We start from the raw sequence: 16,475 nt of genomic DNA, 5'->3' as shown, positions 1-16,475 counted from the left end.
TATCACATCAGCAAATATTTTTCAAAATTGCAGAAGCAGGTTCAACAATAACTGATTGACTGAAATGGAGCGCCAGAAAATATTCCTTGAACAGTAAATTAGAAACAGCACTTCCTAGCGGGGAAAACTTTGCGTTAGAAGTAATGTGACCAAATATGAATATGAATAAAATCTACTATTGAGAAACATGTCTTATGGAATCATAGTATATCAGAAAACTGAATTTCTATGATGATATATTAGTCTGAAACACTATATTCACAGGAACAACAGTAAAAATGTTGACAAAAATATTTATCGCGCTATTACAGTACCCAATTCGATAGCGATAAGTTGCATTACTGTATCTTTATCATGCAGCAAGTAAATGTTCTGTTTATGTTTAAAATCTGTTTTTCCGTTAATCAGCTGTCGCCCCCATACGAACGACAACTCTCAGAAGTTAAGAAACTTGTGCGAGCTGAGGACTAACGAGGTCTTACCTTTTAACGTGTGATTCCTAACACGGTTGCAGAATCATCGCAGCTTCAAGAAAAATATTACAACATTAGCATAAGCATGCATTGTGTGAAGCATGCGTGTGTATGTTCGAAAAAAGTGTGCATTGTGTAAAAGTTGGGGACTCACAAACCAGTATAGCAGGACATCGACAGAAAATAACCACGTAGTCAAGTTGAAAATCAAACTCAAATTCAAGGTCAGATCATGAAATGGTGTAGGGGTGGAATCAGTTTTCAGGTTGAAGTGTGGAAATACCTCCTTTTCAGTTGAATACACGCTTACATCATATGGTATATTGCCTTGAATCTTGGATAATATTGGGTTTTAAGAAGAATATAGTAATACATTTCAAATTGAAACATGTGTATTGCGACATGTAAAAGTTCATGTCGAAAATATATTTAGGTGTGAAAAATATATCTTTTTCGCTGCAAAATGGTGTGTTGTGACTGTATACATTCTTTTGGAGAACTTCCAAACCCTGTTTAGCATGATTTTCGCAAAGAATGAACTTTGTATTCATTTTCACAATCAAATCACACTCCACCGTTAGATACTGTAATATAGTGTTGAATTTCAAATGATTAGATTGTATTGCAATACGTGAAAGTTCTTGTTAGGCGAGCATATGCATGTGTGAGAAATATCAATCCATCGTATTGCAAAATGGTATGACCCTACGCATCTCTTTTGGAAACTCCGCAAATCTCCGTCTAGTATAACCTGGGCGTTCAGTTTCAAGCTCAAACCAAACTGCTCTGTCAGATCTTGACATGGTGGGGGAGAAACAGACCAAACCTGCTTTTCAGTGGAAATCATATCAATATCATCTACTGTATGGCTTCAGATTTGTAATCAATTATATTTCGAAAAGAAAACGTAGTGTGACATTTTAAATTATTACATCATTTTTAAGCATGCGGAAGTTCATGTAGGGCATGCATATGTGTGAGAAATATCAGTCTGTTCTCCTGTAAAATGTCAAGTGTTGACATTACATGTCTACATATCTCCGTCTAGCATGACATTGGCGGAGAAGTCAAAGTCAAATTTTAGTCATCATTTTTGATACATGAATGTATATATGACACGTCACATTTTTACAAACGATATTTTATCTTATAGCACTTATATCAATAACAGCACATGTTACACAAAAATATTATTTTTATTTTCATACTCTATCAGGAAGTAAAAACAACTTGTTACTAAAAAGTCTTTGACTATTTTCTTGAATATGAGTAAATTTGTTTCATTATGGTTTATTTTTTCCTGATGGAAATCGTTTCTCCGTCTCGTTTAATGACAGTGAATTTCCTCATTTCTTGTTAGCAAATGGGAATGTACATGAACGTAGCTTAATATTTTGTTAAGATAAATGCATGGTAATGTGAAATTTTTTTGTCTTGGAATGTTTTCTTACAAGATTCTCTGTATTTGAGATCAAAAATTAGTCTAATGAAGCGTTTTTGCCTTATAAAGATTCTATTCATTTCTGATGAGTGTCCCTAAATGGTAATATTTATATTAAGCTTAGAATACACTAGACCATAGTATATATCCAAGAGATTATGTCTCAAAAAATTTAATTTCATTGTTGAGAAGGCAAAATACGTTTTTCAGAGAAGTGCACAAGTATTCGATGTGATTATTGAAAGACAATTCAGTTTCGAAACCTATATTTATTTGGAAAGGGCGCTAATACTTATTTGAAAACTGGATAAATGTTGTTTTATTTCCATTATTTATTAAATGATTGTTTCTACACCAACATTCGAATTCATTGATTACTAGTTTCGTTTCATTTTCAATTTCATTCATATCTGGGGACGTCACAATGTTGTGTCATTGACATACATGAAAACTCGACCCTCAAGAAAATCCTAGTATTTAGTTTCAAGGTTAAACCAAACTTCACCATCAGATTTTGCCGATGTGTGGAAAAAAAGAGACCAAAGTGAGGCGATACCCACGTTTCAGTTGAAGTTACGTCAATATCATCCACTATTTTGGTTCAAATTGTAATGTAATCATATTTCAAGAAAAAATATAGTGTAGCATTTTGAATCATCATTAAGTATATGGTACCTAGTTCATGTTAGACATGCATATGCGTGAGAAATGTCAGTCTGTTCTCCTGTAAAATATTATGTGTTGAGTCTACGCATCTCTTTTGGGGCAGATAATAACCTTGCATTTATTTCAAAGTCAAACCAAACTTGCCGGGTAAATCTGGCAATGACAGGTGAATGAATTTATTTTCGATCAAAGTGATGGCACATCCTACTTTTCAGTTATAGTTACGCTGATGTCATACGCTGTGAAGGTCAAAACGGAATGCAAAAGCTACATGCAATATCAAAATCGACAAGTTTTTGTCATACGGGACCAAGAAATACAGGCACAAACTATAGAAAATCGACTCATCAAAGCAGTTGTCTCTTTCGACAATTTCTAAATTCTAACCAAACCTCAAGATTTTTCCAAATCCTACTATATTTATTTCTCTTCCGAATATGTATTCTGTAATTCAATTTCACTCACTTCAGTGTTTTCCGTACATAAAAAAGACCTACATAATAACTGTTCTTTTATTCGTCATCATGATTTCGAGTGCAGAAACCCTAGGATAATTTCCTTTGTATGAATACTTGAAAACTCGTTCCGTTCAACATACACCTAACATATGTTAATTCTCTTAGTGATGACTTACTGACACAGAATTTTAGTTGTTTGTTCCTGAGCATATCATTTCGCGAGTAATTCATAAGTATATATATGATTTACATTTGGAATCCTGAACATTTTTATGAGCTATTTTTCCGACAAATTAGGTTACCTAATATATTCTTCCGAATATTAGAAAACTTGTTTTTCAACTGCCTGTTTCAGAATTCATATATCATTTTCCTCTACACAGATATCGCCTTCTGAGAGTTGCCCATCGGAATGCAACAGCCAGTTAACGATAAACACAGAAAAAAATAGATTCCTTCCAGACACTTCATTGCTTATCCCTCACCGTTTGGATTCAAAAAGGTATTTCACTCTCACGATTTTGAGATAAAGCTTTCTGTCCTAATGTCTTATATTTCTCTCGTGAGAACTTTCGATCAAGATTTCATTTCAATTACTTCAATCAGATTCTCAAATAGATATCCGAAAGAAAAAATATCTTTCGAGTGAATCTTTGATTATATTCCTATTTTCTCAATACGCTGCTTTAACAACTTCTTATTTATCAGTAGGTACTTTGCAACTGTCGGCCGCCGAGAACATTGGGAATACAGTTGACTAGCATCAAATATCAGTCTATCACTTCTTCCAGCAAATAATTCTCCATTCATGTGGCTAATTCGCCACAAAAATCCTAAAATCGATGGTGTCGTCGTGTCATTCTGACAGCACATCCGTTTTTTATATTCATTTATATGCGTCGGAGGGTTTTTAAAGTTTATCATCACGTCCATGAGTCGTTCACTATCATTACCACTCTTTCAAAAATATTTGAAAACTTTATTTCTTGAGTTAATAACTCAACACTGGTATCGTCACATTGATACAAACTATTCACAAAACGTATTAAGCGTCACGATAGCGCAGATGGTAGAGCGTCTGCTTCGTAAGCTGCAGATCGATGGATCGAGCCCCCCGACACGGCACGATTTTTTTTATGTATAAAGTTTCACGGCCGGTGACGAAGCTGTAGGGTGTTCCACAAGGATCCGATCCGTGGTATCACAATATGCAAAATGGACCTTAGATTTCCTTATGGCGTTTAACACGTAAAAATGATCCAAAGTGTGCTGGAACTCTTGTTGTTACTTTACTGACTTCATTATTATCAGGGAGCTAATGGTTGGGATTTTGAATATTTATTGGAATGAACTGGAGTGAGTTTTAATTCTTTTTGAGATTATGATATTATCATATTATAATTATCGTTTATTCGTAGGTTCTAAAAACGAATAAAAACTGCTTATTACTCGGAAACAGTTAATTCGATTTCTAAAAATGTAAATGTACTGGATAGAGAATTGAAATACCTTTCGGAAGAGGTATCACATGACTCTCCTTGTTGAAAAAAAGTTGATAGCGCTCTTTTGACAACGAGTAATGCTAAAACTATCATCTCTTCTATCAAAATGTACTGAAAATTATACTTTTCTAGGTAATTTTTTTCGGCCTTGATATCTGGTCCCTTTCGAAAGTTAAGAGGAGGGGACTATTTACATTCCCACTATAATGTGCTACCCTAGAAAATATAAATATTGAAATTCTACAAAAAGCTACAAAACCATTTCATATCTTTATTCAAAAATCAAAAATGCCCTCATAACCAAGGAAAAGTTATATCTCATTAGAAGGTCAATAAACAATATATAACATACTTATATATCACCTATTCCACGCTCATCGCGTAACTCGGTATTGGGAAGACTACTCGTATCGTTTCGAAAGGTCATGTTACGGATTATAATCATTCAAAAATTTATAGCGGTAGAGAATAATGAAACGATGAGGATGTTTCTAAAAATGGTTTATACAGGGTGGGGCACCCCATACGACAAAATAAACCAATAATTTTTTTTGGAATTTCTCCATTTCGATATATGCTATTATATATCGTTTCAAAAAATGCATTGAAATAAGAACTACTATTTGAAAAAGCCAATATCTGAAAATTTGTTCAGGTTAGGTATAGGGAACCCCAAAATGAAATGAAAGATAATTGAATTTTATATTGTTCAGACCAATAAAATACAGGATGTTCAATTTGAAATAACAAAATTATCTTTTTCCAAAATTATTAAAATGTGAATGATTTTTGAACATTCTGTGTAATATTGAGAAACGAGTTTTATCGAAGTCGATAGCTCGATCGAAACATCTTTTATGCTTGATCAGAATTCGAAGGAATGGTTTCCATATATTTTGATGTTAGTTAGTTTCCAATTGCACTTACCATTTCCATGAAAATATCAATAATTCGAAAACAGTTATAGTTAGATACGTAGTACCTCATATGAAATGATATTATTTTTTACTGGCCTATTCGAAAGTGTAACGAAATACAAGGTGTTCTATTTCAAAAAACACAACTTTGATATGTCACTTTTTTGAGCCACCTGTAGGCTGCAAAAAATTTTATTCTTTAGCCTTATTCAATATACATATAATAAAATAGAGAAATTTCAGAAAAGAGTATTGCTTTGGTTTACAAGGACCGTGACGTATGGGGTGCCACACCCTGAATAAGTGAAATTCAGAATGAAATAATCTGAAATACAAAATCTCTGTCGAATTTACCTTTTAACAATCATAATCAAACCATTAAATATTTAAATGATAAAAAAAATATAAATCGAAAATAGTAGTTGAATAAAATTATCAGCCACTGTTCTCAATCATAGAAAAAGATTCTGCATATATCTGAACCACATTTTTCACATCCGTTTTTTCAGTTGTTTGTAATTGTAGGCAATGTATTTATTTTTTATTTCTCTTGTGCTTTTTGTCATCTTGATATTTTTGAAAATGGAAATAAATTCATTCCAAAAACTTGATTCATGGAAAATAGTTCGTTTATAGCCATATAAAAGTTCTGTGACTATTGTACCTTAAGAAAAAGAAAACTCTTCAGAGACCAGTATTTTCTTTTTCCCCATTGTCTTTTGTTTCATTTTGCCTCATGTTCAAAAATTAATTGTTCCTAAAATGTGAAATAAATATATTTTTTTTAATTCACTGTTGATTCAGACCTACATTGTTCACACAATTGATAAGAATTCTTTGGTCCAGAGCAACTAGAAATCTATTTTATCAAATGAAACAAAAAAGTTTCATAATCATTCTATAATATAGTTTTTGTGTTGGTCCCTTCTGATAAATCAGATATGAACAAAATTGGGCAAAAGCGATATTCATATGGAACATTGCCGGGCAGTTGCACCAGAGACCGAAGTCAGGCTAAGACGGCACTGCCCGTTATCATCGGGGATTTCCCGAAACTACATTCTTTGTTGATTATATTCAACTGTTATAGAGCTCATAGAGCTGATTGTTGAAACAATTTCGAAAGTTCAAACAATCTGTTGTGAATGAAAACCACTACACTTCTTTAGTGAAGAGTTTTTATTCAAATAGTTGGACGGCCCACAATAATCTGTTGAAGAAGGAATATTTCTGTATTAAAAACTCGTGACATTTATATTTTCGAAATTGTTTTCCCAACAACTATGAAATAAATGGGTTATTGTTTCAAAATACGCCATAGACATATAGGTACCGTTCAAAAGTTTCACAAAAAAATGTATATATCCATATTATCACATATTTTAATCAGCAACTTACCTTTAGGACTCCTGATTGCCAATACGACTCCTTCAACTAAAACACTTTCTATCACTAATCTGATTTCCTGAACTGATGAGAACAAAATGCGATTGTTTGGTAGAACCGAAAATCACGTGTTACTTCAATCATTTTGGATATTACATGGAGAAGAGCCTAATTTAAAAATGACCCCACAATTATAGAATTAATAAAATATACTCACTTGTCGAGCGAAATTTGCCAAAAAATCAATATTTGTACTTCACGGATCATTGCGCATTCGATTATATGACATGGCGATCTTTTCCAAAATTCAAATGGAAGAATAACTGAATCATATGATTTTTCCGGGGTTCGTGAACCGACGTCATAGCGTGATAAAAAATATTCAAAACCACACTGTGTGTATAACAACAAAAAAAAGAAACATATATTTTATATAAAATCATGGAAAAGTCCAATATGAATATCTCCTGTACGTTTCAAGGCGACAAAAACACACCGTGTGTAAACCATCAATAAAAGCAGGGGAGCCCACGATGCAAAATGGGGATTTATTCGAGCGTCATAGAGACCTATTAGATTGCAAAGTTTAGATGATAAGAAGAAAAAAATGTTATATAATATATACCTTTTCATCTGTGGGGGAAGCTGCTATAGATTATTGAATATGTAAAAAAAAACTGTTGCATGGACCTACTCGAGCGCGTCAGATATTGATACAATCAATGTCCTACGTATTTTCAATTATGTTGGTATGTTAATCTGATCGTTTGCATGATGTGGGTGGTTGTACGGAAGGGTTAAAAATAAAAAAAGGAATTATTCGAGCGTGTCAGATTTTCTAAGGGGGTCTTAAGTGCCCCAAAAAAAGCTCTCATTCAATAATCTGACGATTTCGATCTGACGCAAACTCGTGCAAAAAAATCGCTATTTTAAAATACTCAAGCGCGTCAGATTAAGATATATATGGTTTATTTTTGTGTTTTAGACGTGCTGTCTCATAATCTGACTATTATCTAGAGGGATTCGCCTAATCTGACGAAAACTTTTATTTGTAACTAACTAACGTTAGTTACAAATAAAAGTGGCAAAAAACATAGAAAGTGTTAGTTACAAATAAAAGTGGTAAAAAACATAGGAAGTTTCATTTATCTTTTCTTCATTATGATTTCCTACCACGTAGTAATGGCTACAGCCATCAATTATTTGATTAGTCAATAATCATCTTCATCTCGAACGAGTCTCTGTAATCAGCTGTAATCAGAATTTGGAGTGGGGACGGAGTGAGAGAGTAATAGATAGAGAAAAAGTGAAAAAGAAATAGAAACGCGAAGAGGGAAATATAGGCATCACACAGCTGCACGCATTAAACTTTCTCGACGAATTTTTGCTATTTCGGCTTGCGGAAATCGTCAGATTATATATTTTTCGATATCCTTGAATTATTCTCTTCAAAATAAAAAAGAAATAGCTACGCTCGAGAATGTCAAGATAACATTTTTTTACAACTTTGCTGCCCTCCCCTTTCTTTGCGTCACTCTCAAATTGTCAGATTACTGGAATATACACTTTTTAGCATGTAATTTACTCACCTTACATTAATCTGACGTACTCGAGAATTTCTGATGATCAATTTTTTTTACTAATCTAATTATTTATCCTTCACGGGCGGCCTTATATATGGGGCTCATATTTGGTGGAGGTACTTAACCAGGTACAAGGTCTGAAGAGGCATAAGCCTACAGGGCACCATAGATTGTAACATATAAACAAAATGTAAACCAAAACAAAAAGAAATAATGAACGTTAATTCATTCATTCATCCCCCTGTATATCAATCTGCCGCCCTTCAGTAAATCCCGAAATCCCCGCTTGGGCTCCCCTATTAATATATACATGGGGTCAGGATAACACGTTTCATTCAGATCAGTATGAATGTCCCCCGTACATTTCAAGATGAGGAAATGTTTTAAAACACACCGAGTGTATACCAACGACAAAAGGTATATTTATGGGGTCAAAAAAACACACTCAATTTAGAAATCTAAGAGGGGATCATGTCCCCTTCACGTTTCAGGGTGATTTATTCGTAACCCACGGTGTGTAAAAGAATTTCGAAAATACCTAAATACCTATGAATCAGCAGGTCTAAATAACTATGTGTGTAACTTCAAGGACCCCACAATGTTCAAAAAAGTATCTAGTTCCCACAACGTATTCAAGACAAGTATGTGTGTATGTATGTATGTATGTATGTATGTATGTATGTATGTATGTATGTATGTATGTATGTATGCATGTATGTATATATATATATATATATATATATATATATATATATTTATATATATATATATCTATATGTGTATATATATATATATATATATATATATATATATATATAGTCGAGGGCAGATGGCGCTGTACGTAACTTCCTTGATATAATTCGAACCCACTTTACATGTCTTTCTTCACTTGAAGTAGATTTTTTTTTAATAACACGCGCGCCTGCTGCCTTATTTGTAACCATCCTTTGCGCGCCTGCTACCTTGGGCTCGGTAGCTGATTTTCAGGCTCCCTCTCCGGAATCAGAAACAATATACAGCTGATTGATCCCAAAGTTTATATGAAATAAATATAGTCTGAATAGACTAAAAAACATGCTTTTATAGCATAAGAAACTAAAAAATGAGAAATAAATATAGTTTGAAAAACTAAAAAACTCGCTTTTGATTTTAGATCATCGATTTTAGAACGTATATATATCCTTCTTGCTTCCTCCAGAGGTTGGTTGACCAGTGCATTCTCTCACGAATTGGCATATACAGGTGGCTGTTAAAGTACAAATACAAATTCTTTGTCTGAATGAAATATTCAAAAACGAAGTGCGAACATAAATAAAAAGGAATTGTACTTGTATTTCGAAAACTTCTTTCAAGTATTCGCCAATTCTGATTTGGGCTGAAACATAGATGTTTAATTCTTTACTTATCAATTTTTGGGTTTGAAGGCTTTTCGACAAATTGTAACGAATTTGGTCCAATGGTGGTATTTTACTGATCAATTAAAATTTTATGGAAAGACTTGGCCTTATTTCTCCCGATCCCCCCTATAAAAACTGCTCAGAAGCTTTTTTTAAATACATATTGAAAACGGACTCGATATAAGGAAACTTACTAGAGAGAGACTTGATTGATCTTCTAGTAATCCAGGTCAACAATAGGTAACAAAAAATGTATCGAATTAACATATTGATCAACAATTCACAATTCTTAAGAAATGAATAAACATGTCTGTCTGTTGGAGAATTATTCAATTTCTGTTATCAGTATACTTCAATTACAAAACTTAACCTGACTTGTCGATTTCACATGTCATATCACTGATAGTTTCATCAAAACTTTTCACCATGTTTGTTCAGCTGAGGCATACCTAGTTTATAATCTACGGCTAAGGCGGAGAAGAGAGAACAACGGATGAGAAATAGTTTCACCGTGAGTCCAGAGATGCCGATAGCGTGGGCAGAATAGTCTGTTCCTTGGCCTCTCAAATATTTTTCAGCAGGTAAATGAAGGCGCTGTTGCCAAATTACCTTATTTGTAGAGTTGCTATAAATAGATACCTACTACCCAAATCAAATTTTTTGAAAATTGAAAAATTCATAAATTTTTTTTATATTTTTTGAGTTCATATAGTCATATACATCGACACCCTAATATCTATAAATTTTCGAACAGCTGTCTAAACTTTCTTGCTTAAATATTGTTTTCATAATGCTCATACATTTTCAAATCATTATTTTAAAACCATCAGACATATCAGATACATATTGAAAAAAGTAAAACACATTTGAATTGAAGGGGTTATATTTTAAGGAGTGATTAATTTTTTGGGAAAGAAAGTTTTTGGCTTTCTACTACTCCATCTGATAAAAAAAAGGGATGAGAGAATCTTCCCCAGAAAGGAAGGAAGTAATCAATTTGAAACTCTATACATGATCTACACATTCATGTATTGAGTTTCAAATTGATTACTTCCTTCCTTTCTTGGGAAGATTCTCTCATCCCTTTGTTTGTATCAGATGAAGTAGTAGAAAGCCAAAAACTTTCTTTCAAAAAAAAATTAATCACTCCTAAAAATATAACCCCTTCAATTCAAATAAGATTCCTCTTGGCTGGGATTAAATCATATAGGTGAATGAATGACATTACGATGTCATCGATGACATAAGCAGATCAAGCTTATTCCGTGACGTTCAAAATCGTAATTCATGAATGAAGTGTGTGTATTTTCTATAATGTTATCCAATTTGGTACTGAAGAGCCTTAGGGCAAGTGTCTTAAGGCGAAACATCAATGCATACCAGTGAGGGTGACAGTGTTCCATGTGAGTACAATTTGTAACCATTCATTCAAAGTAGAACTCATGTGAATGATATCTGATTCTTATTCCACAACAAATGTTTGAAATACAAACTGAGTAGAGAAAAGTATCTTCTGTATAATTCAGTGTTCATATAGAAGTATTTGTTTCGAAAGAATTATTTTCTTTCGTGTAATTCAATGTTTATATGAAAGTCGCTGTTTCAGCAGGACTTTCTTTCAGTTTGTGTCTGAAAGTTACTTCTTTGCATGATCTACACATTCATGTATAGAGTTTCAAATTGATTACTTCCGTCCTTTCTTGAGAAGATTCTCTCATTCCTTTTTTGTATCAGATGGAGTAGTAGAAAGCCAAAAACTTTCTTTCCCATAAAACACATTGTAACAGACAAACTTCCGAGACAACATCAACACAAAACGACATGTTTGTTTCATGTCGTTTTGTGTTGATGTTGTCTTGGAAGTTTGTCTGTTTCAATGTTTTCTATATTTTGAATATGTATATAATGTGTCTGATGGTTTGTAAAACAGTAATATTTGCAACATGAAGAAACTACTTTTCAAACCCTGAAGGATAATTTGATTAAATTCGAAACTTCGTGAAGAGAACAATTGTTTTTTAAGAACAAATCGATTTTGTTACCCAACCAAAATTTCATCAGAAAAATTATTGGATCACTGAACTAGTTAACATTCAAAAATGTTCTCGGATTTTACAAAGTACCTACAACTAGTACTCCAGCATGACAGGTTTGTTGGTAGAAATGGAGAATAATTTTCGTAGTCACCAAATGTTCTGATATATTTTACCCATCAGAGTCCAGGCAAGTTTCGTTTCTATTGAAACTAAACCACTTCTCAAGATATGTTGGTTTCCAGTAAATGGTTTCCTGCAATACCTGCGCCTATCAAAATTTCAATTAGACCATCTTCAATATCAGATATGGTAATTCCTAACTCCGTGAGTTCTAACATCCACGTACCCTCTCGAATCGAAATAATTTGACTTTCGTAGTAACTTCTTGCAACCGGTGTAGGAGTAAGTTCAAAAAGCCGCATATATGTTTTCCAACAACGCATTCAGTCAAGCTGGCGTAGAAAAACGCAACATATGGAAACCCATAATCAAGAGGAAAACGGCCAACTTCGGCAAACGTTTAGCTCCCGCTAAACCGGTGAAGCGGAGAGAGGAGTCGCGGAGAAATGAGTCTAGACATCATCCGAAAACGATATTGTAATTTCATTTCAGTTTTTTTTTGCTTAGAATAATTGTTATTTCCAGCTATTCATTTTAATTAATTCCTTTTAGGGATTTCAAATCATTTTATATCATATTAGATAATGGAACTAATGAAATTCACCATGAAACATTGTCTACTACCTTCATACATTTCCCATTATGTCAGCTATATCCAAATCTGCATTTTCCATCAGTCGAACCGTTTCCGTAAAAATTCCTGTGAACGAAGTTCGGTGGACATCTAAAGTCTACAAAAGTTTTTCCATGTTTGTCACGGTCGCCAAATTTTATAAAATTCATAAAACAACACCTATACGGCGAAGAATACATATCGAAAAGGATACAAACGAAATAAACTGTTTATAAAGACTCTAATAACTTTCCGGAAATGAATAAAATCTCAAAAACTTTTCAATTTGACAATTCATTACAATGACAATATCTTAAAATCTGACAAGTCATATCATTTTATTTTTAGTAATCAAAACACAAAACAGCCAATACTAGGTGTTCCAAACTCCGAAAGTTCCTGAAGTCTCCACGATTTTCAATACTCAGTTTATTGGTTACTTTTACATCTAGAGATGAAAAGGAAGAAAATTGTATTACTATTATTATTGCAAAATGTTCTCAATGCTGCTCGGATAAGTTTGGCAACCCTGTTCGCGATACATCTGCTAAGATCCGTGCGCGGTTCAGTGCTTTCCACTCGGCGATTTTCAGTCAGTAGAAGTTAGTGTGTCGGTATAAGTTGCATAGGACGACGCGGAGACGTTTGACGCACGAAGCATACGTTTGTTTTCGGCCGGTAAAACAATCGCCTATCGTTTGAAAAAAAACAGTCATGAATTCCAAAGAAATTTCAACTATTTACACATTGTTTGTGGTGTTTTTGATGAGTGTTGTACTTGCCAAAGATATGGATAAACCCAGATTGAAAAGGATTGCCGAAGTTAATAGTTGCGAAAGTGTCCAGCAGTTTTTCAGTGTGAAAAACATTACAATGTCTTCCAGTGGGGCAAAAGGTAAATTTTCAACAATATACTTAATAAGTTGCATTCCATTCTACTAAACGAATAGCAGGGCTTCATTTTGTTATATGGGGTTTTTATTTCATAATTATGTTGTTTTGATTCCATTGCACATTGAACATTTCACGATATGCACTTACTCCATTATTTCAAAAGTCAAAGTTTGCACTCTGTTATGTATTCACACTAATTTTAAAGTTATTAGTTCTCGAAGTGTTTCAAATTCGGGGCAAAAGTCCTGCCCTACAGAAAGAAAGATACTTATAAAAAAAATCAGTAAATATAAGGTCAAGGTTTACCGATGGCAACAAATTCATTCATACAAAATACAGGGTAGTTCAAGTTCGACCTCCGCCATTGGGATTTCCTAAACTACAGGAGATACGTCGAAGCTTAAATTGGGACAAAGTTGCGTTTTTTTTTGTGCTTAACAAAATACTGTTTTGAAACTTGGCAACATAGCTCAAAACCAAAAACATATTTTCATTTATACTTTTTTCGGTGACACGTTTTCATGTTCAGATTTACTATCCGACATTTCGTCTTCTGGCAATCATTATCAACTTTTTTTTCTATTATGAGCGCCAATCAACGCATCAAGTCTCGCTAGAAATAGATGTGCCACCGACGAGCGTTTGGAGGGAATTCGCAAAAAGTGGTTTGAAATGTTATAAGATATATATTTCACAAAAATTACATCCAGGTGATCCTGAGAGAAGGGTGGAATTTTGTAGCTGGCTGTCGAATAGGGTAGATCGTACAAACTTCTCGAAAAACATTATTTGGACCGAGGAAAGTACTTTTTCGAACTGGTGTTTTTAATAAAAATAATAAGCACAGTTGGAGTGAAAATAATCCACGATATCTCAGAGAAGTAGACCACAAGTTCGGTTTCGTTTGAGTGTGAGGGCTGGAATTTATAACAACAGAATACTTGACTTCATTTTTTCTCTAATACTTTGAGGAAACCTATCTTCGGTTCTTAAGAAACGAATTCAAAGAATATTCGGATAAGTTTCCCCTTATTAATTATAACATCTGCTGGTTTCAGCATGACGGGGCTCCTTCCACACAATAAAAGAGCAGTTTGCGAATATTTATACCAAACATTTCCTAATAGGTGGTTAGGCAAGTGAGAAGGCCGGCAAGGTCACCTGATCTTACAGTTTTGGAAACTTTCTTGTGGGGTACTTTAAAGAACAGAATCTATGGAGAGCAAGAATGTGACACTGGGTGAACTTAGATAAAATATCATCATGCAATTCAGGTCTATCTATAAATTTGTGCTGTTTTCGTACATTCCTTTCAAATTTATAATAAAGTTTCAACATATCTCGGTTTTCTTCATTTGAGAATGAGGACATTTCGACTGAAATATTTGTGCAAACTTATAATGTTTGATTAGTTTTGACAATTAGTGTTTATTAAACAAAATTTTTCGATGGAGTCTTGACCATCTCAGATGAAGATGTTTTATTCAATACAATCATAACAAATTATACGTCAATGAAATCAGAATGAGAAGCACAATATGGCAATATGGCGCCCATGATACAAAAAAAAGGTTGATGATGACTGCCAGAAGACGAAACCCCGGACAGTAAATCTGAATATGAAAACGTGTAGCCGAAAAAAAGTATCACTGAAAATGTGTTTTTGGTTTTGAGGTAAGTTGTCAAATAACGCTAGAAAAAAATTAAAGCGAAAATTTGATTTTCAGTTTTTTCCGGATATATCCGAAATACTCGGAATTTTCCATGTTTCAAAACCTGTATGTGTTAATCCATGATTTTCAAAATGTTGCTAATCAAATTTTTATACACGTAATCGCTTGCTTGAAACCAAAGTTGTCAGAATAAATTATGGGTTTGCATGAATTTTCATCAACCGAGCTTGGTGTACGGGAAATATATGTTGAGATTGTTTCTGGTAAAAGGAAACGATAATATACTCAGTTGAATTCAAAAAAACTCTTTTTCAAAATTAACACTCAAGTAAGAATTCATGTGAAATCTCGAAATCAGTATGTTCTGAAAATCACCTGTCAAAAATATTGTTGTTGGCAGCGCTTGTCATGAGCATATTCAGGTTCAGGTTACACAATTACACAGTGTTTTTATGCATTGAGAAAAATAATAAGAATTCAGCTCAGAATTTAGTAAAATAAGGAATCTCATGAAGTTCTCATAAAATAAAAAATTGAATACTTACTTATACAAAAAGTTTAGAAATGATACTAGAAAATTGGCAGTACTAGAAAATTGACATTAGCAAATTTTTTAAAGCATGATTTATATTCTTAGGAGGTCATAGTGAATAATAAATTATTCTTCACAATTTTTAATTTGGAGAAATTTGAGAAAATAAAAAAATTGTGTTTCCATTTTTGGAAAGCTGAACTAGTTACAGCCCATATAGCATAATGAAAAGCAACAAATAGTTGTGTAGACTGAACTTTAGATTCATTACACCCTTATAATTGAAACACCGTTTTAAGTTCGTTTCATGAATCACTCCGAAAATTATGGAAATACAAAACTCGATTCGCAGTAGCCAAAAACAACAAAATGCCTCAGCTGTGAAATTTGATCACTTTTATCGAATCTATATATGATAAAAAAGCTCAAAAAAGTGAATTTCTAAAATCAACCTCAACGCTGTGGTTTATGTTGCTGCAATTTTGCCCAAATTATCATTCACCATAAAATTTTTAATTTTTGAATCTGATTGAACAGATCAACTTTCTATCAACATTTGTGAGTGTCTTTAACTAAGATCACCGTGGCGTGAGTCATTTGTTATAACCTGGTATCGAACATTATAGAAAGAAAAAATCGACGTCCTACTCAGAAGATCGAAATTTTTCTGTTCTGTTGACACGTTTCCATTATATAGGATATGATACGCAAAATCTGCACTAATCTATTTTTTAAAGATCGGATGCAATACTCCACAAAATTTATTTATTAACTGTTATCAAAT

The 16,475-nt window shown here is 33.3% G+C and overlaps 1 protein-coding gene across 2 annotated transcripts in view; it reads left to right on the top strand.

The window, feature by feature from the left end:
• The first annotated feature begins 13,172 nt into the window (after positions 1-13,172).
• The window catches only part of dally (division abnormally delayed protein), a 670,712-nt gene continuing 667,409 nt past the window's right edge, over positions 13,173-16,475 (top strand). The window contains exon 1 of one of the 2 annotated variants that reach the window (XM_074185539.1): positions 13,173-13,487. In XM_074185539.1, the coding sequence (XP_074041640.1) occupies positions 13,307-13,487 (181 nt within the window). In that variant the 5' untranslated portion in view covers positions 13,173-13,306. The remainder of the gene's footprint in view (positions 13,488-16,475) is intronic. The other variant, XM_074185537.1, reaches the window with a different exon arrangement.

The sequence above is a fragment of the Leptinotarsa decemlineata genome, unplaced genomic scaffold (genome assembly GCF_025532065.1).
Source record: "Leptinotarsa decemlineata unplaced genomic scaffold, Ldec_3_MD MMD2_tig00026375_RagTag_RagTag, whole genome shotgun sequence".
Classification (NCBI taxonomy): Eukaryota; Metazoa; Arthropoda; class Insecta; order Coleoptera; family Chrysomelidae; genus Leptinotarsa; species Leptinotarsa decemlineata.
The sequence above is the reverse complement of the archived record's forward strand: the minus strand, read 5'-3'. Positions and strand labels throughout refer to the sequence as shown.